The following is a 26,723-nucleotide window of genomic DNA, read 5'->3' on the forward strand; positions in this document are numbered from 1 at the left end:
TCTAGGATATAAAAAGGACTGCAAAAATTGAACATCAACAAACCAATCGTCAAATCTATCAATAGGCTGATGAACTGAGTAGACAGGTCTCAAAAGAAGACACACAAATGATCAATAGACTCTTGAAAATGTGTTCCATGTTCTTAGCTGAGATGGCTGTTTTTTATTATCAACGGGGCTTCATTCAGAATCATCATGGGCACACAACTACTTGTCTACAATGGTGTCTCCAGAAGGGGTTAACTGAGGTGAGAAGACCAACAACAAATTCGAGCAGCATTCTCCTGTGGGCTCGAATTTCAGAATAAATGAGGTAGAGAAAAAAAGCTGAGATCCAGCCTCCATTTCTGTGCTTCCTGGTGGCAGATGTAATGTTACTAGCTCACTCACATTCATGCTGCCATGTCTTCCTCCACCACAGTGAGCTAGCCTCAGACAGGGAGCTGATATTAACCCTTTGTCAGGTATTGTCTACAGCAATCAGAAGGACAATAATATTAAAACTGCTTTTGAGAGTCAGAATCTGGTGTGCTGTCTGACTGAAATAGCATAGAGGACAACAGGCTATAAGGTACACATGACATCCCCTCTAAGGATGGGCTCTATTAACTGGGAGCTGGAGAGTGAGGTAAGCACTCTGGGGGATTTGGGTGAGGTCTGCCTCTGTAGCAATAGGTGGGAAAGTTCTGCCTCAGTAGCAGCAATAGGTGGGTGAGGTCTGCATCCACAGATAACAAAAGAGTCACCAGGTTGTTAACAATATCCACTCCCAGCTTTCTGGGCAGGAAACAGGTATCTTATCTTTCCCATTGAGGAGAGGCACCTGAGTAACATTCCTGGTTTCCCTAGTGATCTGTGGGAAAAAAAAGACCTTGCTTTAGGCTTTTTTGGGGGGAGGGGTAGAACCTAAGGTAACGAAGGTCATACGCCAGAGGAGAGAACCTACCACTGTTATTTGGCAAAATTATTAAAATGACTCTTTATACCCATAAAATAGCGTATCTTTGAACCCTTCTCAAAGAAGCTTCATTTTGGAGTAGACACTTACTAGCAGAGACCCGCAACTGGTAAACTGTTAGACAACAAGGGGCTGCAGATTGCTCAGCCCTATAGGGGACATCTACACCACACCCCATCCTAAAGGTTCAGGGGTCTTTGCTAAAGAAGAGGTAGAAAGATGACAAGAGCCAGAGACAGTTACTACAGTGAGACAGTGTTTTCTGGACACTACAGGGCAGTTTCACATGTGAATTTATTGTGGTTGTGACTGCATGCATAAGACCTACGCAAGGCCAAGTCACACAAAAAGCTCAGCATCCAGGGGTGAGGTAGTCAGGAATGACTGGCACCAGATGATGCTGGGGGAGGGAGAATCAGTTTTCCTCAGGGACGTGGCCCCTAAGGGGCTACACATGCTCCAGCAGATGATCCTACACCTATGCATATACTGGCAATGCTAAGTGGATTTCATGGGCTTTTAAAAAGGGAGAGAGAAAGAACACATGGGATTAAGAGATAGAGGGGGTAGGAGGAGATAGGGGAATAGGGAGGAATTGGAAGAGAAAGAATTGAGGGGTGGGCTTTATTAAAACATGTTATATGCATGAATGAAATTCTCAAAAAAATAAAAAGATATTTCCTATTTTAGAAAAGAAATTTAGTCAGCTAATCATAGATATATGTGCCTACTTGAAAGTTTTAACATTTCAAGTAGAAAGACAGAGTTGGAGAAATATTCTCTTCATTTGTCACTTACAGAATTAGTAATCAGAAATCTAGGACATGTAGAGCATGAAGAGATATAAGGAATAAAAATGAGATGTTTTAAACCTCAAATCGACTTTCACAAAGGGAGATCACTGGGATGAGCTGTAAACTGCCTTTTCTATTTCTTACATTTCCATCCTTCTTTGCCCTAGCATATAGCTCCTAGAGAAAATCACCCAGAATTACAAATCCTTAAAGAGATAATAATGGCATGTGTTTAAAATTTTAACATGTGAATTTAAGACCAGACTGGTCTACATAGAGAGTTCTGAGCAAGCCAGGGCTACATAGTGAGACCCTATTTTATTTTATTAAATAAAGACCCTCAAAATTTTATTAAAAAATCAAATTTAACATATAATTACTGGTGTCCTTGATGGTATATTGCTTGTAAAATTACATCACAAAACTCCACTTACATGTTCACTTATTTATATTTAAAAATATTAAAATGTGTCTTTCAAACGAAACATATTCTAGGTGTTCCAGATTACAAAGAAGTAAGTTTCCATTTGTTTGTTTTTGAAATTGAGTCTCACTATGCAGCACAGGCTGACCTGGAACTTGTAATGTAGAACAGGCTGAACTCAGAGTCACAGAGATTCACCTGTCTGCCTAGGACTAAAGGTGTGCACTATCACCCCCAGCATAAGTAGGTTTCTTAACCTTTTGAAACATGAAGTGATAAAGAAGTCTTAGGGTGTGTATTTAAATAACAGGGTAAAAGGTTTCTGAAATGTGAAATACTGAAATGAGATACAAGAAATTTGGATATGTTTTTAAAACTGTAATAGAAATAAATTCAGGAATTAAAGATTCACTATGTAGTTACTGCACTTCCGTTTCATAAATTGGTTATTATTAAGATAAAAATATATATTATTTATACTCAAACATATTCCTTTAAAACATTTTTATTGATTCTTTGAGAATGTCAGACAATGTATTTTGATCATCTCCATCTCTAACTCTTCTTACAGTTCCTCCCAGAGCCAACCTTACTGCCCCCCCACTTCATTTAAAAAACCACATAACTCTAACTTGTGCTACCGTATACTCTTGGGTATGAGGTAATCCACTGGAGCATGGCTGTCCTACTAGGAACCACACCCTTAAAGAAAACTGACTCTCCCTTCTTCCAAAGCTATTAACCACTATAGATCCTTAGTTAGCAGTTTAGGGTGGTGGATCATGAGCCCTTCTCTCCATGCTAGAATATTGACTGGCTAGACCTTATGCAAATCTTATGCAGACAGCCATTGCTGCTTGAGTTCATGAGTGCAACAGTCCTGTCATGTCTAGAAGTCATTTCACTCTGGTCCTTCCAGACCCGTGGCTCTTAATCACACCGTTCTGCAAAAGCCCTAAGCTTTGTGGAGAGGGTATGGTATGGGTATCGCATTTGAGCACTCCATTATTCTCTGCACTTTAACCAGTTGTGAGTTTCTGCATTAACCACCATCAACTACACAAACTTCTCTGATGGAGTCTGGGAGCTTCACTCATCTATGGGTAGTGAGAAGAATCTGGAGGGCAATTTAATACTATGCTCACTTGGAATAATAATAGTAGGACCACTCCTGGGGCCTAGGAGCTCCCACACACAGATTCTTAGTCAAATTTACAATACCAGACATGTGTTTCCTCTTGTGGAGCAGGCCTTAAAGTCAATCAGAAAGGAGCTGTTTATCCCCTTAACATCCATGCCATTATTGCATCCATGGGCCTATCTTGCCACACTGGTCATTACTGTAGTTCACAAGGTTCACAGCTAGGTAAGATGTCAAACATACTTTTAACTGAATGACTTACAAAACACAGTATACTACTTTCGTAATGCAAATATTGATAGTGAGTATACACACACCTATGTTAGTATTAGTCTGAAAATAGCATCAAAGACAGAAACAGGGAACAAGCACTCTTCAAACCAAAGTTAAAAGTGCTAGAGGAGAATATACCCTCAGGCTCTCTTCTGCATAGTGTTACACTGTAGATAGAGGTATATTCCTTGATTATTATGATAATTAATTTTAATACACATTTTAGGGATGAATATTGGGTTAATGTTTACTTATCCCAATAATCTTTGCCTAAATCTCACTTTTACTTTTCTGTGGTATGGTGGTTTGTATAAGAATGGCTCCCATAGGCTCATATATTTGAAAGACTGATCCCTAGTTGGTGAAACTGTTTGGGAAGGATTAGAAGGTGTGGCCTTGTTGGAGGAGGAGTGTCACTGGGGGGTGGGCTGTGAGAATTTCAAAGTTCAGGCCATTCCCAGTTAGCTCTCTCCGCTTTCTGCTTGTGGATCAGATGTGAGCTCTCAGTTACTGCTCCAGCACCATGCCTGTCTGCCTGCTGCCATGCTCCCTGCCATGATGATCATGGACTCCAACCCTCTGGAACCATGAGCTCCAAATTAAATTCTTCCTCTTATAAGTTGCTTTGGTCATGGCGTTTTGTCACAACAATTGAAAAAAAAATTAAGACATGTCAGTAAACTACATCTAACAGAATTTCCCTGTCATTATGCATTTCTAGGCCTTTGTTTCAACTCTCAATGGCCTCCAAATGTTTACTATCACCAAAGTTTTAAAAAATTCACTACAAGTCAGGTGTGGTGACACACACTTTTAACTACAGCACTGGGAAAGCAGAGGCAGGAGGAACTCTGTGAGTTTGAGGTCAGCCTGGTCTTTCTAGTGAGCTCTAGGACACCCAGGACCACAGAGAGCAGTGGTTCTCAACCTTCTTTATGCTGCCACCCTTTAATACAGTTCCTCATGTTGTGGTGACCCCCAGACCATAAAATTATTTTTGTTGCTACTTTATAACTGTAATCTTGCTACCATTATGAGTTGTAATATAAATATCTGATATGTAGGACATTTGATAGGTAACCCCTGTGAAAGTGTTGTTCAACCCCAAAGAGGTTATGACCCACAGGCTGAGAACTGCCGATAGAGAGAGAGACCCTGTCTCAAAAACAGTAAAACAAAACAAAACAAATCAACTACACAAAATTGTATAGGAAGTTTTTCTCTGACAAACTCTCCACAAAAAATGATAATAGAGAAGGTACTGCATAATTAGGGATAAATACTGAAAAAAGCTAAATTTAGAACAAAAAAATCAATCTAATAAAGCAGCAATTTACCTCAGCATTCTCTTTTTCTGTAGGATCACAATCATTAGCACCAGGTCCCTTGGAAACCCTTCAGAGTGAAAACATACAATAAGACATGAGTTTGGTTCTTTGAACAATTCTGGAGCATGATCAACTCTGTATACTAAGTGTATTTTTACTTGTATACTTAAAAGTTAATCTTTGTTTTAAAAAAGCAAAGCTTTTAGTTACCTCCTCTGCCTCCATTTCACTCATGAAGAGTGATGACAGCCAAAAATTTCACAGGGGTTAAGAATGATTAGACACTGAGTAGGCAAATTTCCTCTCTCCAAAGCTAACTAAAAAAACAATTTCTAGTTCTCATGATTTTTGCTACATGAAGTGAGGGATACTATCATGATAACAGGAAATAAGGTGGAGAGAGACATGGTCTCATCTTGATTGTTTATCACTGATTAAACAGTAAACTATGCCATTAAAGAAGGCAATTTTGGCTCTCGCGCATAGAAACAACATATTTAAAAGACCCATTGCTCGCCGGGTATTGGTGGTGCATGCCTTTAATCCCAGCACTCGGGAGGCAGAGGCAGGAGGATCTCTGTGAGTTCAAGGGCAGCCTGCTCTCCAGAGCGAGTGCCAGGATAGGCTCCAAAGCTACACAGAGAAACCCTGTCTTGAAACAAACAAACAAACAAACAAACAAAGATCCATTGTTCATCTTTAACTCTAAACAACATAGGACATTCCTAAGACTAAAGTATTGGAAAACTGCGCTAGTTGATTTTATGTCAACTTGGCACGAGCTAGAGTCATCAAAGAGGAGGGAGCCTCAGTTGAGAAAATGCCTCTATGAGATGGGCTATAGGCAGGCATGTAGGTATTTCCTTAATTAGTGATTGATGGGGGAGGGCTTAGTCCATCCTTGGTGGTATCATCATCCTTGGGCTGGTGGTCCTGGGTTCTATAAGAAAGCAGGTTGGACAAGCCATGAGAAATGAGCCAGTAAGCAGCACCCCTCCATGGCCACTGCATCAGCTCCAGCCTACAGGTTTCTGCCCTGTTTGAGTTCCTGTTCTGATTTCGTTCAGTGATGAACAGTGATATGGAAGTGTAAACCAAATAAACCTTTTCCTCCCTAATTTGCTTTTGGTCCTGGTGTTTCATCCTAGCTATAGTAACCCTAACTAAACCAGCCATAATCTACAGCTGTTAACTTGAGTTTCTATTACAGATTTGTTTCTTTTCTCACATCTGACTGAAATGATCCAGCTGGGCAAGTGTGTGGTACATTGATTTCTGTACTCCTAAAATCAGAATATAGTTTGCATTGATTTGGAAATGAAATGTGCCCTTTTTATTTGAGCCCACATATGGAACAGAAAACTTGGCTTCCCTTTCCATCTTGAGCTAGCTTTCTTGTAATTCTCTTTCAAGTAATGTTCAACACCAATTATATATGGATCCTTACTCAGTCTTTGGAAAGTTTAATCAGAGCTGCAACCGCAGTTGAGCCAGCTCCAAGCTTCTGAGACTTTGGAAAATATTCAGTGAGACCCAAATAGTAATTTATATGGAACTTGATTATATGACAGGCCAGAAACAAAGCCATGACCCGAGGGGCTGTGGGTGCCCTGGGAGCAGGGAGGGGAAGTTCATCTCAAGGACATTACTCACAGGTGTACAGTGAGTTCAGACAGAAAGAGCCAAAAAGCGAGAGAAAATCATTGGAAGTGCTTTCCCTGTGTCATTCCAGGTCCAACAGGACCCCTTGACAGGGTGGAAGGGAAAGGTGAGAAAAATAATGAGGTATGCAGCTTTTCTGTCTGCCCCGTGACGATCATGTCCCACTTTCTAAAGAAAGATGGCAGAACAAAGATGTCTGCCAGGCTGTGCAGACCCCAGGTAGTATGAAATGTAGTTTTCTCCTCATCTTTTTTTTTCTCTCTCTCTCCCTTCCCTCCCTCCCTCCTTCCCTCCCTCCCTCCTTCCCTTCCCTTCCATTCCCTTCTTCCCTTCCCTTCTTTTTCCCTTCCCTTCCCTTCCCTTCCCTTCCCTTCCCTTCCCTTCCCTTCCCTTCCCTTCCCTTCTTCCTATAGTGCTGGGGGTAGATTATAGGCACTTTCTAATGTAAGGTCAATGTACTAACAATGATCCACACTCTAGCCCTGGGATTTTTGAGACAGGATCTGGCTACATTGCTCAGGCAGGCCTTAAATTCATGATTGCTTCCATCTCCAGAGCTGTTGCACAACTGTAGTTTTCTGGGGTATGGGAAAATGAATCAAACAGGTATGCAGGCCTTATGTGTTATTAGAAGGTGCAGAACACTTCACAAACTAAAGGTGACACCCACAGGCTGCTGGGAACCAGTTAATTTTAGCAGGATAGAGCCCTGAGCACATGAGTGAGACCAGACAGACACCACCTCCCATCAGCCACCTGGGCCTCTTTGTAGACGCAAGGGAAATGAATAATCAATTTCCTAACACTTCCTCTTGCTAGTGGGGTGACAAGGTAAGACAGAGAGTGACAGTTTATAGACCCTTGAGAGTAGAAGACCTGTCAAAGAGAAGGATAGGGTTCTTGCCCTCTCTTTTTAACCCTAACTTACAGGGAATCCCAAACCAAAGAGTCAAACAACAGAGAAGTCACCAAATACATAAAATTCTACTTTACCATGAAAGAACACATATCTACAAGACAACTTACTAAAGCAAACTTCATGAAGTTTAAACATCAAACTGAAAACCCCAGTGCTAGAATAGGTCTGAGATCCCAAGAATATGACCACACACAGTCGAGAGTATTTTGGAAATGCAAATGGTTTTCTTCCTGCAGAAGTTGGCTTTGCTTTGCTGGTTCCTGCTGGGTTTTAGTCCTGAGGCATCTTATGTCTCACTGAGTGGTCAGAGATCAATCTCAGGTCCCTACATGGTGGGATAGTTTAAAGCTTTGCAGTAGATAAGGAAAGAGTAACTTTGAGAGCAGGATGAAACCTTGAGCACATGATTTGATCTTAGAAAATGCTGATGCAGGGAGGGATGTTTTTCAAGATGGCATCTCTATACAAATTTCTTTACAGAAACTCCCCCTTTCTCATTTAATGCTTTGATAGGGAAGACAGTACATTTAATTTATATCTTCCATACCAGTAAGAGTTTTAAAAATGTAGGCAAAATGGGAAAGATTAGGAAAGATGTATTGAGGACCTAAGCAACATGCATGGTAGCACACAGCAAGTTTGTTCTTGCAGAAGACATAGTAACTGAAGTTACATATAATAAATATTAGGGGCTAAAACAAGCTGTTAATGTATTAATCAAAAACACAGGGATATAATATAGAAATACTAACAACAGTCCAAAATTATAGATTATACCAATATGAGTCCAGGAAAGAAGCCAGTGCAGCTCACATTGAACCTTCTCCGAGGCTGATTAATCACAGACTAGATATGCAAGTTATTACGGAGAGACTGAAGTGGGGATCCAGAGACTACTAAACATATCTTGGGCTACTTTATCACAGTTAATAGCCATTCCTTGCCACCCCTGTGTCTGACCTAATATCTTTGTGACTCTGAAGTGACACCATCGGGATGTAACTTAGCAAGCCACTGCCTCCCACCAACCCAAAAAGCAAGAATGCCATCAGACTGCACCCCAGATAACTGGGCTCTCCCTGCTTGGTTGTAACCCATCCACCTGCTGATCCATTAGGGTATTAAAAAAATGACTCAATTTATGACTTTCTTCATTTTACTACTACAAAATTTTCATGAAACTGCTATGTTATAGAATATTTAACTATGCAAAGACGTGTTACATTAATGCTATGGAATATTACTTAATTTGTAAAGGTGTGTTAGATTTGTTTATACTGCATTTGTTAATTATGTAAAGATGTGTTAGATTTGTTTATGCTGCATTTGTTTAATTATATAAAGATGTGTTGCATTTGTTTCACCTTGCCTGCCTAAGGCACCTGATTGGTCTAATAAAAAACTGATCAGCCAGTAGCTAAACAGGAGAGGGATAGGCAGGGCTGGCAGGCAGAGAGAATAAGTAGGAGGAGAAATCTAAGAATGAGAGAAGAAGAGAGAATAGAATGAGGACCAAGAGGGAGACATGCCTAGGACAAGAAGCCAGGCAGCCGCCAGCCAGCCAAACACAAGAAGCTGTGAAAATAAGATATACAGAGGGAAGAAAAGTAAAAATCCCTGAAGCATAAGGTAGATGAAGAGAAAAAGGTTAATTTAAGTTAAAAGACCTAGCCAGAAAGGAGCCTAAACTAGGCCCTGCATTCATAACCAATATGAAGTCTCTGTGTTATGATTTGGAAGCTGGTTGGTGGTCCAAAAGAAAAAGCCTGGTATACACAGGAATCAGTGTCTACTTGGTGGCCTAAAAAGAAAAAGCCTGCTTAACTGCTGTTACATTGGAATACTGAATTTGGGGGTGACCCCTCCAAACATTACAGGCAATTACTATTATTCTTGGTTGCCCACCAGAACCTGAAGTTAAGATCCTATTGCTGAAGATACTATAGGCTTCTGTTACAGGGCTTAGAGAAATCAAACTGGTATTGAACTAGATGCTTCCTCCTTGATAGCCAGCTTTCCAAGTGCCAAAAGGTAGTAGGCAGATGGTAGACAAAAGATACTGACAGTTCTACCCAGTTCTGAACACTGACAATTACAATAACAGCTTTCCAGTTAAGGCATGCCTATCGGTGAAACACCATCATTAATGTTATGGGGGGTAACCAACTACTTTTAAAAAATCAGATTTAAGGCCTGTTTCACAGGAGGGGACTCATGCCTGAAAATAGATTTGATCAAAATAAAATGCATTCATGTACAAATGGGAAATAAATTAAAAATGAAATGAAATGAATATTTATAAAACACAATAATAATTTTGCTATATATGTCCTGCATTTTCAGAGCCACATAAACTAGCAAGCACTTCAGAACCTTCATAGGCACTTAAGCCACTCCCAAGAAGAGGTTGGCAGAAGCCCAGGGTCCCTATGAGACACCAGGACATCTTCCTTAGGAACTCACAGGCCTAAGTCCCTCTTCAGCAGGACTCAAAAGGACCTCCAACATCAAAAATCTGAAGCCTATGAAATCAGGCATTCCTGGAACAGGGACAGACTCAAATGATCAAATACAGGACTTATGTTTTCTTGCTCCTGAAAAAAAAAAAGAATGAAGTCTCACTCACCTACCCTCAATATAGGCACAGCAACTACCCTGTTGAACATACAAGACTCTAGTATCAGTCAGTCCTAACCCTTCCATACCCCAGATGGACATGGAAGGACTTGTGCCAACAGGTAGAGCTGAGGAGACACCTGCTCCAGCACAGAGAACTCAATTCTAGTCTCCTGCCTCCTTAGGGACTCTGGCCTGACTAATTTTTGTCAATATGACACAAGCTAGAGTCATCTGCAAAGAGGGAATCTTAACTGAGACAACACCTCCATAAGACTGACCTGTGGGTGAGTCTGTGAGGAGGGCCCAACCCACTGTGAACGATGCCATGCCAGGGCAGGTGGTTCTGGGAGTTAAAAGAAAGTAGGCGGAGCAAGCCATGAGGAGCAAGCCAGTAAGCAGCTCTGATAGGGAATGTACTTCTGTGTATGTTCATCTTATTGATTGTTGAATAAAGTTCTGTTTGGCCAATGAGGCAGCAAGTAGGCGGGACTAGGAGTCAAGGTGGATTCTGGGAAATGTAGTAAGAAGTGGTGATCCAGGCAGGAAGTGACATAGCAGGGAGACTCATATTTAAGGAAGGACAAACAGGAAGTGGCCCTTTTCCCCCTCTGCTCTTCCTCCTGCTCTTTGCTCGGAGCCACCATGTGATCCTGGGGATAAGGACACCAATGGAAGGCGTCTGATAAGTCTTATAAAATATATAGATTTATGATAATTAGCTAGCAGATGGGATATCCTAGTCATTGGCCAAGCAGCATTTGTACCTAATATAAGTCTCTGTATTATTTTGTCCATCCACATGGCGAGCAGAACTCAGGCGGCTGGCAGAGACTGCCCACGTGGCGGTAGAGCTCGGGCAGCTTTTGGCGGAAAGATTTATTGTAACACAGCTCCCCTCCATGGCCTTTGTTCATTTCTGTCTTCAGGTCCCTGATTTACCTGAGTTCCTGCCTACACCTCCCTCAGTTATCTGTTATCTGGAAGTGCAATTGAAATAAACCCTTTCTTCTCCAGGTTGGTTTTGGTCATGGTGTTTTATCACAGCAACAGAAACCCCAAGGCAGGCCCTAAGACACTCTGTAAAACAAGATGGAAGTAGATGACAGCACAGTGCCCTCAGCTACAGAACCTTTCTATATTGTTGGAATTATTCGAGCACCTTTTAACTCAAACTTTGATGTTTGTCACAATTTAAATGAAGAATTCTGTATTTATCTTCAGTTCTGATTTCAAAATATTATAAATTATAGTCAGGTATAAGTTAAACATGTAAAATCCACTTGCATAAATAAAATAATTTTAATTACAATTATAATATTAGTCATAGTAATTCTAATTAACAATTCAAATGAGATTGAGGTAGACATTGAACTAAATGTAAACTTACACATTAAATAAAAATCTTGGATATATCATATTCCTTTTCACATTAGAGGAAACATAGTTGATGACAAGTAACATTTCCAAGACGACACACGGCAGTCTCAAAGGCTGGGGTCAACCCCAGTGCCATGTGTCTCTAAAACTTCTTTTCCCACATAACTGGTCTTCACTAAGGAAAATTTATTCACAGAAAGCTATTTTATCCACACTTTCCAAGCCAAATAAAATGGGAACCTTCAAAATGCACTGCAGAGGAGGAGGTGCAGTCACAAACAATGGTCATTCAGAGAGAGGGTAGCATGGACAGTCTTCAAAGGCCTGATTCACAGCAGGGTCATACAGGGGGAAAAGTGTATTCAGCACCAATTTATATTTAATGACTCAATTTTATATAAATATAAACGTAAATTAAATTTGCATTTAATTTATAGGAAAATGTACATTAGAAGCTGGGAGGCAAAATAAAACACAAAACTTAGGCCAATGTGGAATCAAACATAAAACTACAAACTCTTCACAAAGCGGGAAATTAAACTGAATAATTACTGTTTCTATTGATTTCGCATTGTTCTGATAATTCTCAGTATGTTCTCATCACTGTGTGTTAAGTTCCTCCTATAAATCTAATGTGTCCGATGCACATGGCCCTCATCACCCCTTCTCATCAGCACTCAGCTGGTTTTACTCAGAAATGGGCACCTGTACCTGTGTGTCTGCGTGTTTGCCTCCTTTCCCGACAAGACTGCCGCTGGATGTTGGTTTTCCTCTAGTAGTACAGACCGGGATTCCATGTCTTCCTGTATTAAAAAAAAAAAAAAAAAAGTTTAATTATCTTAAAAACACGGTATTACACACTTTTCAGCTAAGCTTAAAATCTTGCTAAAGCCAGCTTTACCCTCCATTCCGCTGGGTTGTAGACCGCTGGTTGTCTGGAGAACTTAACAGGTTCTGGCCAATCTGCGGGATACCCGATCCAGAGGCTGGATTCAGTGAGCATGGGTGCCTGGACCCCAGGAGTCTGCACAGAAAAGAAGTGTGGTGTTAAGTGTGAGAATCAGCTCCTAACACCCACTTGACATTCCCATCGCGGCTTGGAGGAGCACAGACAACACTGGCTGCCGCATTCTCCCTAAAAGGTGAATACAGGTGACTGAGCCTTCTACACCACTTAGAACCATGGTCTCAGGAAGCATTGTGCAACAGACAGATGCCCGACACCAAAGACTTGCAGGTCTGCATCATCAGACTTGGGACACCAGCAGAAAGGACACTTTGGTCGCAGAACGCTGTCTCAGCTGGGAGGGTGCACTGATTTGTGATCAGGCCATGCCTCTGCCTGCCGTCTGGAAACAAAGGAAGGGCAAGAGGAAGGCTGCCTCCCTAGTGAGTGAGAAAGAACACTGACTGTAGCCATAACAGCATCTTTCACTTTAATTGCTTTTTAAATCTTAATCTCTTCTACTTTAATTTTTTAGAATTTATACATTCAGACTTTGTTTTATGATGTTTAAGGACTGTGGTGATTTGAATAGGAATGGCCCCCATAGATTCATGTGTTTGAATGCTTAGCCCATAGGGAGTGTGGTCTTGTTGGAGGAAGTGTGTCACTGTGGGGACAGACTTTGAGGTCTCATATGCTCAAGCTTTGCCCAGTGTGGCACACAGTGTGCTTCTGCTGCCTGCAGATCAAGATGTAGACTCTCAGTTACCTTGCCAGCACCATGTCTGCCTTCATGCCACCATGCTTCCTGCCATGATGATAGTGGACTAAACCTCTGAAACCGTAGCCAGCCCCAGTTAAATGTTTTCTTTATTAAGGGTTGCTGTTTCTTCACAGAAACAAAACCCTAACAAAGACACCAATTTATTTATTTTATATATGAATATGAGTGTTTTGCTCCTGTGTATGTCTGTGTATCTGGTGCATATGTCTGGTGTCCTTGGAGGTCAGTCACACGAGGGCATTGTTTCCCCTGGAACTGGAGTTATGGATGGTTGTGAGGCACCATGTGGGTGCTGGAAATGGAACCTGGGTCTTCTGCAAAATAAATGAAAGGAAAAGCCCAAGCATGGCAGACATGGTGCAGGCAGGTTTTGTCCTTTCCCCATCCCTCTCCCTTGTTAACTGTTAGATTACATTCCTAAAGATAGCCCCCCCCCCCCAAGGTCTATGCCCTTGTTTGGCCACAAACTGAACCTGAGACTAAACCACCAAGGTCCAGCAATCAAAATTCATTATTTGGCTACATTGGCTAACCTGTCCAATCAGAATTTACCAACTCATCCTAGCACAGGCTCCCTTTTCCCCTTAAAAACCATTGCTGCAGAGACACCTGCAGCTGTCTTTGTCTGATCCAGAGGCAGCCCCACCCCATGCTTGTCCCTCCAGGGTAATCTCCTTTGTGCTGGGAACTTGGCGTGTGGACATGTCCTGTGCCAACTCCAAGGTGCTCTACATTGGTTCTGTGACTTGGAGCATGGTGTGGATGGGTCTACAGGAACCCCAACCCAGTTCTCGCACTTTCTGGACCATCAGATACCTGCTCCATTCATCCCACAGTGGCTAACTGGTGAGTTTTCCTTTACTCACTGTGGTAATTTGGATGAAAATGGCTCCATAGGCTCATGGGAACTGGCACTAGTAAGAGGTATGGCCTTATTGGAGTAAGTATGGCCTTGTTGGAGGAACTGTGTTAGTAAGAGTAGGCTTAAGCCAGGCCTAGTGTCTCATTCTCTTCCTGCTGTCTGTGGATCCAGGTACAGAATTCTCAGCTGCTTCTCCAACACTGTGTCTGCCTGCATGCTGCCATGTTTCCCATCATGACAATAATGAATTAAACCTCTGAACTGTAAGCCAGTCCCAATTTTAAATGTTTTCCTTTATAAGAATTTCTGTGGCCATGGTGTCACTTCTCAGTAATAACACCCTAAGTAAGACACTAGCCATCCTAAATATTCCCCAGGTCATCAGTGATGACCACTGAGTATCCAGCATAACCACTCTGTCTTATGGGGGTGGGGAGAATGCACCCCACCATGGCCTTCAGCAGCCATGGTGGACTCCCTTGGATGGCTGGCAGGCACATTTCATTCAGTTTGGCTTGGCTGGCAATTTTCCTTTTGCTGTTGCTGTCTACTCTGCTGGAATCTCTAGTCTGTTCCTAACCATCTGAGAATCCTTTTGACAGGTCCTAGACTTCTCCTTGGACCAGTCCCTCTCTTGGTGATAGAGCTTGGGTGATGACCCCTCCCTCCCAGAGACCTCTCTATCAGCCATGTGAAAACTGTGGGGATTCGCTTGGCCCTGGACCTTGGCTCCCAGTCACCACTAGCAAAGGGGATCAGCTCTCTTCATTCTGAGAGATACACCTTTGAGATGTCTCCCAAAGACTCCAATTCACACCCAACATTACTGGTGCATCTTATCACTCAAAAATGGTCCTTATACTCCCTTAGATAAACAAACAAAATGACAACCTTTACAATTTTGTGGACACATTGACCAATGGAAGGAGATACCCCTCCCTCCTTGACCCCCTTCTCTCTGAAAATTTCCTATGTCTCCTCTGTTCCCCATCACATGCACTATTGGCCATCAAAACCTCCTCTGCTGTGACTGACTGATAGCTTGGTGCTCTGGTCCTACCCTCCAATGTCTCCCTGTCACCCACATGCAATGCTGCTGCTTCCGGTGCTGCCATGGCTCCTGCTCCCGCCGCACAGTGCCAAAGTCCACTGCCAGAGCCTGCCCCCCCCCCCAGCTGTCTGTTTGCCTTCCTGTCCTAAAGGCAAACTCTCCACCCCTGATAAGCCCCCTCCTTACTTGCCCTCCCAGCAACACTCAATCGCTGGTCTTTTTAGATCTCATCTTCCACCTCCCTCCACTTCCCACCTGCAGACTGTGCCATCTCTGGGCTCTTGCCTGCATCTGCCCAGCCTGCATCTCTCAGCTCCCTCCAATGGTTTTCTCTCCCTCCTAGGAGCTGCCTGCTCTGTTTTTCTCTTGTGGCGCTCCTCCTGCAGCTTACACAAACACAGGATCCCCAAATCTCTTATATTTTGCTCTCTTTTGTACTTCTAAAAGTCTCTAATCTCCATTTTCAACTCTCTTTTAACCTCTAACTTACAAACTGTTAAGTTTAAGCCTAAAACCAGACATACTAGATAGATGGTCCTCAAACTCTTCACAGAGCTGCTAAGTTTGGCATTTAAAAAGTTTAAATTTCCCATTATAGAGACAAGCTAGCTCCTGACAAAAACCTTTTAATCTTCAAAGATAGGACAAAACGACAACTCCACCTGAATTATGGTAACACTAACCACTGAGTAAAACTTCCCTGTGCCTAACCTGCTTCCAGGGCCCTGAACAAACTAAACACTTTTGGGTTGATTGCCCTACTCTGATTGGATGTAGGCAGGAGGTACATAGGCATGAAATACATCAGGAGGCATGCTTGACCCTGATTGGACCTGATGGGAAACACTTAAGCCCCTGCAAACCATGACTTGGGGCCATTTTCTGGGAAACCACAGATGAACCTGGCCAGAGAGTTCATCCATATGGCCAGTATTTAATTAAAACTCTGCATAGCCAGGTAGAGCAGAGTTTAAATTCCAGCACCTATGTAACATGCTTGGAGTCCAGCAAGTGCCTGAACTCCAGCTGCTAGGTTCAACACCTTCTGGTTTTGTGTTTGAAGGTATACCCATCAACCTACACATACAAGTATATGTGCAATCACACGGATACACACACACACACACACACACACACACACACACACACATATACAGATACACAGACACATCCACACAGATATAAGCACACACACACACACACACACACACACACACACACACACACACACAGTCACTCAAATAAACACACACACACTCATACAGATATAAACACACACAGATACTGACACAGACACTCATACACTCAATATAAACACACACAGACACTCAAACACACAAACTCACACAGATACACTCATGCACATAAATAAATGATCATTTCAAAAACTATATAGATGAGGCAGGAGAGTTGTTCAGTGGATACAATGCTCGCCCCACAGGCATTAGAACCTGATCTGATATGAGCAAACCTATGTAAACAATGTGGTGCAGTGCACATTTGTCTTGTACTCTAGTGCCATGGAGACTAACAGGACGGTCCCAGAGCTTGCTAGATGGACAGACTCTGGGTTCAGAGCTCAACAAAATGAGGCCAGGAGTGATTGAGGAAAACTCCCAATATCAACCTCAGGTTTTCACATATCAACACACACATGCATCTACACCTCTCCCCCAAATGCAGTGACTAGTCTTGAAAACCCTGATCTCAGCTGAGAGACAGATCAGTTGGTAAAGTGTTTACAGGACCAACATGAGGACTGAGTGCAGACACACCTTAGCACACACCTGAAATCCATGTGGACATGGCAGTATGCATCTGGCACCCCAGTGCTGGAGATGTGGGCATCTATGCGTGTGCATACACACACACACACACACGCACACGCACACGCACACGCACACGCACACGCACACGCACACGCACACGCACACGCACACGCACACGCACACACACACACAGACACTTTCTTCTGGTTTTGTGTTTGAAGAAACTGTGCACTCACACAGACACACACACTCACACAAATACAGACACACAGGTATTGATACACATGCATACATGACCACACTCAGTTGCATACACATTTATACACGATATATACACAAAACAAAACAAAAATAACCATTCTGAAGGACCAGAACTCAGCAATGTCAGGCAATGGTAGCCCACACCTTTAATCCCAGGACTCAGAAGACAAGCAGATGGATCTCTGTGAGTTCAAGGCCACACCGAGCTACAAGAAATTGATCCAGTTCTAAAGAACAACAGCTCTCACAAAGGTGAGCTCAGCATTTGGGATCATATGTATTTAATCCCAGCACCAGGGAGGTGGAGACAGAAGTGATATGGTTGGGCGGAGAAAGGAACATAAGGTGGGAGGAGACAGGAATTAGGGGCATTTTGCCTCTGAGAATTCATGGAGACAGGAACAGCCATTTTGGTCTGCTAGAGGTAAAAGCTAGTGATTGGCTGCTTTGCTTCTCTGATCTTCAGCTTGAACCCCAATATCTGTCTCTGGTTTTTATTTTTCATGCTATAGCTCTCTCCTTTTCTAAACCCAAGCACATTTGTTAAAGTAAAATCTAAAATCTCTGTCTCTTGTCAGAAGAGCTACCTGATATGGGACAGAAGAAAAATTAAAAAAGAAAAAAAGGACTATTGCCACTGATCTCATAATCCTTTGGTTCTACTTTGAGTCTCTGAAGTTTTTCTTGAGGTATAAACTAAAAATTTTTAAGATTATATATATATATATGTATATATATATATACATATATATACACATATATATATATGTATATATATATATTAAGGTTTTTGTCATGGTATTAATGGTCATATAATATTTCTAATTGTAGAAAAAGGATTCCTCTAGCTTCCTGTACATGATTTTGAGTTTGAGTTGAGTCTCTATCAGTTTTCTGCAGTGAACCATGAACACACCTAGCAGCAATCTAGTCTCCAAAAGGATGATGGAACCCCATGAAGATGATTCCACCAGGACCATGACAACACCACTAAGCTGAAAAATACCACCTAAAGATCAGCTTTGGACAACAACCTGCTCAGGACATGTTGTTGAGGTGGCTAGCTGAAATGATCCAGTCTCACTCACAGACTACTCCAGCCGGGACTTGAGTCAAGCCCTGCACTTTCCTGTTACACAGAGCCTGGACAACATACGATACAGCTACCTCTCCCAGGACTTGACAACTAACCCAAATTTTTCTTTTCAGGATCCCCTAAATATGCTATTGCCTCCAGAGAGGCATTGTATTTAAGAATACAATGCCCACATTCCCAAGAGGTAGGGAGGGTGGCTTTTGGTCATTCAATAGGTTATGGATATTTGCCATTGTTTAGGGGGGTTGGTTACAAGTTGTTATTGACAATGGTCAGGAAAAAAGCTAAACAAAGGAGATTAGATTCAGGGTTCTTGTTTTGAAACAAAAAAGGGGGATTCAGATATGATATGTTATGATAAAAGGGTAATTATTGAATCTATTCTAAAAAGAAAAAAAGGAGGATATAGATTTGATGAGATAAAAAGGTAGATTCTTGAATCTACTTTTAAAAAGCAAGTACTAGTTTTAAATATTTTACATTGGATTGGACTTCTATATATTGACACAAATTTGAGATTAATTTTGTTAAAACATACTGTACATAGATTTGTAATCTTGTCCAAGGTATTGTACCTATACAGCTCATTCAACAAAGTAATGCAAATTTATAGTCCTTGAAAGTTATTATTACCAACTATATAGGATAATAAAGAAATTTAGGTTAGTAATTAGTCACCTATTATAATCAAATTTGTAGTCACATTAGGTATGTTTACAAGGTCAAACAGATATATTTTAGATAGACAGATGATCTTCAAACACTTCAGAGATGTACAGAATATGGCATTTAAGATGTTTTAATAACAGGTTCTTTTTTTTAATGACAATGAGACATGTCTGTTCCTGGCAGCACCAATCTACTTCAGAGAAGACAGTGGGCATTGAAGAAACTCCACATGGAGTTTACTTTCATTGTAGCAAAAGTAAGCCACTGGGAAATGAAGTGCCCTTGCCTCGACTGCTGACACTATGCTGTTTTAATTGGACAAGCAGGACACAAAAGAGAGTGACTGCCAAAGCTTGCCAAGACAAGGCAGGACAGACATTCAAAAATCCTGCTTCACAGAAAAGTCTGTCAAATATTCTAGGACTGTAGGCTGAGGACGGATGCTCAACATTGCAGAGGAACCTTGGGTGACTGACGGGGAAGGCAGCTCTTTCTGTCATTTCTCACAGTTTTTGGAAGTCACTTGCTTGCATTCCTTCTTACTCAATTAATATTTCTGTCATGACCGGCTTGTCTCAGCTTTAACCCACGACAGCCATGAACCTGAGTGGGGGTGTGTGGACCTGGAAGCTCCTAGCAACCCAGCGACGATAAAGACCAAACACAGGCATCTTGTCATCTTCAGAGAGCTCTCAGTTCCATGTTGTAGAACTAGAGTCATTTCTTTATTAGCCATCTTTTCTGGTGTTTCTTAACCATCCTGCCAACACCATGAGGGAACCATCTCTCTTTGTTCTCTCTGCTCTCTGGCTGGTCCCTAACTCCTAACCTTCTGTCCTCACAAGTTACTCACACACCTCTGCCCTCCCTGCCCAGGTGAGGGCCTATTCAGATGCTTAGGCTCACAGAGATGCAAATAAGAGGCATATTACCCTGAGGCCATGGTAAACAATAGTAGCCTTACTGGCATTAACAATACAATGGTGGGCCGGAGCTTTCCGGTACTCCATGTTTAGTGAGATCAAAGGCTGGATCTCAAAATATTCCATAGCGGAAATATTTTGGTCCCCCACATATTTCCTTCTTGGGTCTCTGAGGGAGTTGAAGGCTAGATAGTTATAGTTTTCTTTGTTTACCAGATACAGAAAAAAAAAAAAAAAAACCTCACTAAAGAAGTGTAAAGTGTATAAGGCTGAGAGATATCAAAAGATAGAAATATAAGTTATGATAGAAAGTAAATTAGGTACAAGACTTTGCACTCCCCAAATTAAATAATGGAGTATTTTGTCTGAATTTGTCAAATGCAAATGGATTAGATATTGTTGATGTACTTATTGCCTATATATATTGAATATAGTTATTATACTTATTATATATAGTTTTTCTTATATTAGTTATAGCCTTCTTTATATTTTAGACAAAAAAGGGCAAGTGTAGTGATTCTTATTTATGGTCTAATAAAGCTTGCTTGAAGATCAAAGTGCAATGCTATCCACAGCCATAGAGGCCGGGCAGTGGTGGCACACACCTTTAATCCCAGCACTAAGGAGACAGAGGCAGACAGATCTCTGTGAGTTCAAGGCCACCCTGGGCTACATGAGAGTAAATCAGTCTAAAAGAGAAACAGAGCTCACACCTTTATCCCAGTACTTGGGATGATATGCCTTTAATCTCAGCACTAGGTAGGTGGAGACAGGAGCTTAGTGAAGTCTGAGGAGCTGTGCAGTCTGAGACAGGATGGCCCCTTCTGTCTGAACATTGGTAGAGATAAGAATTCTCTAGTGGCTGGCCACTTTGTTTCTCTGATCTTCAGCTTTAACCTGGGCTTTTTTTATTTGTGCTATAGACGGGGTGGGGAAAGAGTACTTAAGATGATTATGGGTAGGACAGTGATAAAACAGTGCAACAAAATACCTATGAAAAGATAGCAGCCGGTAAGCTGGGTGGGGAGGAAGAGGTTCAGTTAGTGGGAAAAGAAGGTCAAAAGGCCAAAGTCATAGTTGTTAAGATGAGAATGTCCCCCATAGTCTCTGGCATCGGAACTCACGGTCTCCAGGAGGTGGCTCTTTGGGCAGGTTTGGGTGGGCAGCCTTGCTGGAAGAAATCTGTCACTGAGCTTGGCTTTGAGAGGTAAAGTTCCCACCACTCCCAGGTGGCTCCCTCTCTTTGCTTTGTGCTTGTGGTTCGGGAAGGGAGGTGCCATGCCTGCGCTTGCTGTGCCTCAGTACCACCATAAGGGACTCATCTCTCTGGCACCTTAAGCCAAAGTAAACTCTCTCCCCCTTAAGTTGTCTCTGGCCATGGTGTTTTATCACAGCTACAGAAAACTAGTACATAAGTACCTATGACAATCCTATAAGAAAATGCACTGGCTTGTATACTAATATAAAAAAAGACTTCAAAAATAATTCTCAGTATAAAACATCCTGTGTCTATAGACATGTAATGCACAGAGGTAATAATTGATATTTCCTTCTCCCCCATTGTCATCTCACCATGCTGCCCCTTGACAGTCTCCTCACTCTCCATATCTTCCTCCACTTTTACTGGTTCTGAGAACCTGTGTTTCTGCCAGTGTTTGTCATATGATTTTGGTGTCCTGCTTGTTTTTCTATATAACGAGAAGCTTCATGAGGGCAAGGGCTCCCTCTTGACCACAGAGTATCTCAATGTGCCATCCCAACCACATTTCTGTCTCTTAAAGTGACATGTCCTGCAAAGAACGTTCCAAGCTCATGTGTTTCAGAAATGGCACAAAACTATGCACTATAGGTCCACTACTAAAGAGCCTCGGTAACCCAGTCCATATGTGACAAGGCGTTTTTGTGACAAGCATTTACATTTGAGGAAGTAGAGTCTCAGAGACACCGTATACAGAGCTTTCCAATTACACAGTCATTCCTCTTGTTTGTGGTAGGCACTACTTGGTTTCTTCTGTCTTTGGCATCTGCACCTGTGGTGCCAAGGTCAAGAACTCACTCTCCATGACTCAGGAGGGATTTGTTAACTGCCTGCTGTGTTTGCATGAATGACTTCCTGAGGGAAAGTTTGCTTCTGTAACATCTGCTTTGGATGCATGGGATTCATATAGGGTGTTGCTTCTCAGTGTATTAAAGAGTTAAGATAAATGACTACATGAATTCCTCTCTTTGCAAAAGTGACAAAAGACAATACCACTGGGACAAAAATCAATGAAGAAAGCCACATAAAGTTAGTGAACAAAACATTGTAACTAAATAAGCAAAGATTTGACATAAAGATGGACCAAAAGACACTAAAGACATTTTTTAATAAGAAAAAAATTGAGACCAGTGGCAAATCATTTTTCTTTCAAAAGGAAGGAGGAAAAACAGAAAAAATTTAACCATCCCCTAAAGATAAACCAGAAGCCACATAAAGTCCAAAAACTTACCACATTTCACAGACTATAAAGGCATGTGGCTCCCTGTAATGAATGCAATTCTAATAGACAGCAATGACCACTGAAAAAGTGATGATATTTACAAATATTCCAGAGTTGAAATAACTGTTGTTCCACTCCTAATGCCACAGGTTCCATCCTGTAGTCTGAGGCTCTCAACAGCCAGGAGTTTGGACTACAGGAATCTATCTATTCTCCCATCAACTGAGATAGGCAGGAAAGGCCAGCTTTGTTGCGAAGGGGAGAGCTGGAGTTCAGAGTTTTGCCAGCTTCAACAGTTCAGTATACTTCACTGAATGCTATTGTTCTTAGGGTGGGAAAATGGACACACAGTTAGGAATAGGCCAGGAAAAGTGTCTTCACCCAGACAACTTAGAAGATACAAGTGAATACTTCCATTTGGAAGAGGAAATGAAATTACTTGAAAGCACATGTATTAAATAAAGACTCTGATTTTCACCAGGCAGTGGTGGCGCACACTTTTAATCCAGCACTTGGGAGGCAGAGGCAGATGGATCTCTGAGTTTGAGGACAGCCTGGTCTACAGAGTGAGTTCCAGGACAGCTAGGGCTGCACAGAGAAACCCTGTCCCAAAAAACCAACCAACCGACCAACCAAACAAACAAAACAGTGATTTGCAAAATACACTGAACTGAAAAACTTAAATAACACAAACCTACATAAAACTAAGTTTAAAAATGAAAATAAGAAGGTAGAAAAAGATAGCAATGTCAATTATGCAATTATATATGCAATATGCCTTCAAGGGCAGAACATGTACATTTATAATAACATATGCAAGTAATTTCCCTCATCTGAGTGTGCATTAGTACATGGAATTAAAAGGTCTCAATATAAAACAAACATTGAAAATATTACAAAACCTCAATTTTTAAAAGAAAATGTTACAAGAAGGATCCTTTTGAAAATGATTCCTGAATGTTTACATTCTGAGCCGAGACTGGCGCTGCACTGCTGTAGTCCAAGCCATTTGGATGTGAGCAGGAAGGTCACTTGAGCCAAATGGGCCTTTTGTTTTTAAAGATTTAAATAATTTTAAATTCATGTGAGTGAGTGGTTTTGCCTACATGCATATATACACACTGCATATATGTCTGCTGCCAGTAGAGGCCAGAAGAGGGCTCCGCATCCCCTGGAACTGGAGTTACTGATACTGTGAGCTGTCATATTGGGGACATGAACAGCAAGTGCTCTAAGCTCTTGAGCCATCACTCCATCCCTGAGCCAAACAGTCTAAGGAAAATATGGGCAACATATTGAGAACCTACCTTAAGATCATTTTAAAATATACATTTATATGACAGGACAATTAAGCTTTTAAGGTACCATTATGATATCACAAAGAAAAAAACAAGACCCTATTTTAAAACCATCCTGGTTTTCCTATGCCTAATCAAATATCCTGATGGATCATGGATCATATTTCCTACTTGGGCCAAATGCAATGTAGTTTAAAATTAGACAAATGGTCTAATAGCATATATTTGTCACTGCTAAATTGCAGTGACATATTTAGCAAACCCTTAGCAATTTGAATCCAATAGCCACACTAGCAGTGGACAATGTGTAGTGGGTGTTGGGAATCCAGTGGACTGACTTTTGGTAAATGTAGTATTGGGTTGACAGACACAAAATCAAGCATGTTACAAACTGACCTACGAATTTATATATTGCTAACAATAATTGTTTTTCTTTCTTTTTTCTGCTTTTGGTTTTTCAAGACAGGGTTTCTCTATGTAGGTTTGGCTGTCCTGGAACTCACTCTGTAGACCAGGCCGGCCTGAAATTCACAGAGATCTGCCTGCTTCTACTTCCCAAGTGCTGGAATTAAAGGTGCCTGCCACCACTGCCTAGCAACGACTGTTTTTCTTAAACTAAGCACTTTTGTAAACACTGCAATGATAAAAGGTTCATTTATTACTATGAGATAAGAAATAAAACTAGGGACCCAAACCATCTACTCCAGAATGAAAATTGGACCATTTCCAACAGACAACTTGGAAAAAAGTATTGTTTCAGCTTTTTTTTTCTTTTTTTTTTTTTTAAAGATTAACTTGCTGGGTGGTGATGGCATATGCCTTTAGTCCCAGCACTTGGGAGGCAAAGGCAGGGGTATCTCTATGAGTTCTGGGCCAGCCTGGTCTATAGAGCGAGCTCCAGAACAACCAAGGCTACACAGAGAAACCCTGAGTTTCAGGGCAGCTAGCACTGCACTGAAAAACCCTGTTTCAAAAAAAAAAAAAAAGATTTACTTACTCATTATGTCTAGTGTCCTGCCTACATGAAAGCTTACATAATACAAGAGGGTACCAGATGTCATTACAGATGGTTGTGAGCCACCATGTGGTTTCTGGGAATCGAACTCAGGACCTTTGGAAAAGCAGCCAGTGCTCTTAACTTCTGAGCCATCTCTCTAGCCCCTTTGCTTCAACTTTTAATCAAGAGCAATAATTGGTACTTAGGCTGCTAGACAGCAATGTGCAATATGAAAACACATTTAATGAAAAAGACACGAGCTGAAATGTCTAAGAACCACTCATCTAAAACCCAATCTAAAGCCATAGTTGGAAAATGCTGAGGTCCCAGCAAATCTTTGCTATTAGTGGCCCTCCTCTAAGTTGTTCCCTTTCTTTTTTTTTTAATTTATTTTGTTCCCTTTCTTTTATGACAGATCTCCTTAAAGAAAATTGCACCTTAAGCATTAATAAGGAAAATTAATCTACGGTACATTTAAAATATTCAATACAGTTAATTGCTAGTATCTTTCTGTTTTTTTCTTCACATTGAAATATATTAAAATGCTGTTCTTGTGTGAAACTTTATTCTAGGAACTAAAAGTGGCCCATTGTCAGGCAGGTTTCCTGCCTTCTGCTAGCTCTTAATGGGCAGAAGACTTAAGATGACTATTTAAATGAGTAAGTAAAAGTCTTCTAAAATTTAAAACATTAGAATTCGAAACTTAGAATGTGAAATATTATTAGAAATATTATTAAAAACTAAGCACAAAAAATTCAGAAATTATATTTTTACTCCATGGTTGAATCTCTACTTGTACAGGTTGTAACTGCTTGGGGAAAAATGTATTATTCAATTCTACAGACTTTTAAAAATAGGTGGAAAATAATTTCTTCTCTCATACAATACATGCCTACCACAGATTCCCCTCCACCCCTCCTCCCAGCCCTCCCATCTTCCCTCTACCCCAGACCAAGTCCTCCTCCTTTTCCCTTTGGAAAAGAACATGACTCTAAGAGACAACAACCAAACATGACAAAACAAAATACAAAAATACAAGGCAAAAGTCCTCCCATTGAGGCTGGACAAGGAAACCCAGTAAGAAGAAAAGAATCCCAAGATCAGGCAATAGAGTCAGAGACACACCAGCTCCCACTGTTAGGAGTCCCACACAAACACCAAGATTGCAGTAATAACACACGCAGAAAACCTGATGCAGATCATTACAGGCCCCATGCATGTGTACACTTAAATAAATCTGTAAGAAAAATACAGGGAAATCTCTAGTTTTGATGGGCTGTAATTGTGTAATTTTTCCATAATTTCTTACGTTATTCAATACAGAAACAAGGGTTGAAACCAAGAACACAATCTGTCAGAAAACAATATGAAATGAATCCAAAGTTTTGGAGGAGAAAGAAACTACACCCAATGACAGTTCTGAAATCACAACGGTCTATTAGCTGTCCAATATGCTTTCAGTTTCCTTAACTCTGAGACATACAACGAAAGTCACACCAGTAAGCTCTTCAATTTTTAAATCGTTTTACATTTATTTTATTTTATGTGTTTGGGTGCTTGCCTGCATGTATGTCTGTGCACCCGTGCGTGCATGGTGCCTGTGGAGGTCAGAAGTCATCAGATTCCGTGGCCCTGGAGTTACAGATGGATGTGAGCCACCATGCTGGGTAGTGGTAACCACCGAGTCTGGGTCCTCTGGAAGAGCAACAAGTCTGTAGCCCCCAGTAAAAGAAATTAAACCACAATGATGTATATTTATCCCAAAGTTCCTGGTTCAAGTTTCAGATTTTCTCTATTGTGAAAACTATGCCTGATAAAACTCTTTCCATTATATATTTTCCATGCCTGAATCCAACCCCACTACTTGACAGCACTTACTACCTCTGGCATTTCTCATAGTAAAACAAACTAGCCAAACCCCACACACCCAATTGGTCATAACTATAAAGGTTTTTCCCTGGTCAGTTTTTGAAAAGCAATGATAGGAGACCACTGCTGAGTTTAGGAAATAATAATAATAATAATAATAATAATAATAATAATAATAATAATAAATAAAGCCCCAAAATCAGAAAGAAAAAACTAATCTCAC

The 26,723-nt window shown here is 41.2% G+C and overlaps 1 protein-coding gene across 1 annotated transcript in view; it reads right to left on the reverse strand.

The window, feature by feature from the left end:
* LOC100768060 (ankyrin repeat domain-containing protein 36A) overlaps positions 1-26,723 on the reverse strand; it is a 236,859-nt gene that overhangs the window by 70,910 nt on the left and 139,226 nt on the right. Inside the window, exons 11-12 of the mRNA XM_035452430.1 lie at positions 12,397-12,519; positions 12,207-12,298 (exon numbers count right to left, since the gene is read on the reverse strand). Coding sequence (XP_035308321.1) covers positions 12,207-12,298; positions 12,397-12,519 — 215 coding nt within the window. The remainder of the gene's footprint in view (positions 1-12,206; positions 12,299-12,396; positions 12,520-26,723) is intronic.

Source organism: Cricetulus griseus, assembly GCF_003668045.3.
Source record: "Cricetulus griseus strain 17A/GY chromosome 1 unlocalized genomic scaffold, alternate assembly CriGri-PICRH-1.0 chr1_1, whole genome shotgun sequence".
NCBI classification, from domain to species: Eukaryota; Metazoa; Chordata; class Mammalia; order Rodentia; family Cricetidae; genus Cricetulus; species Cricetulus griseus.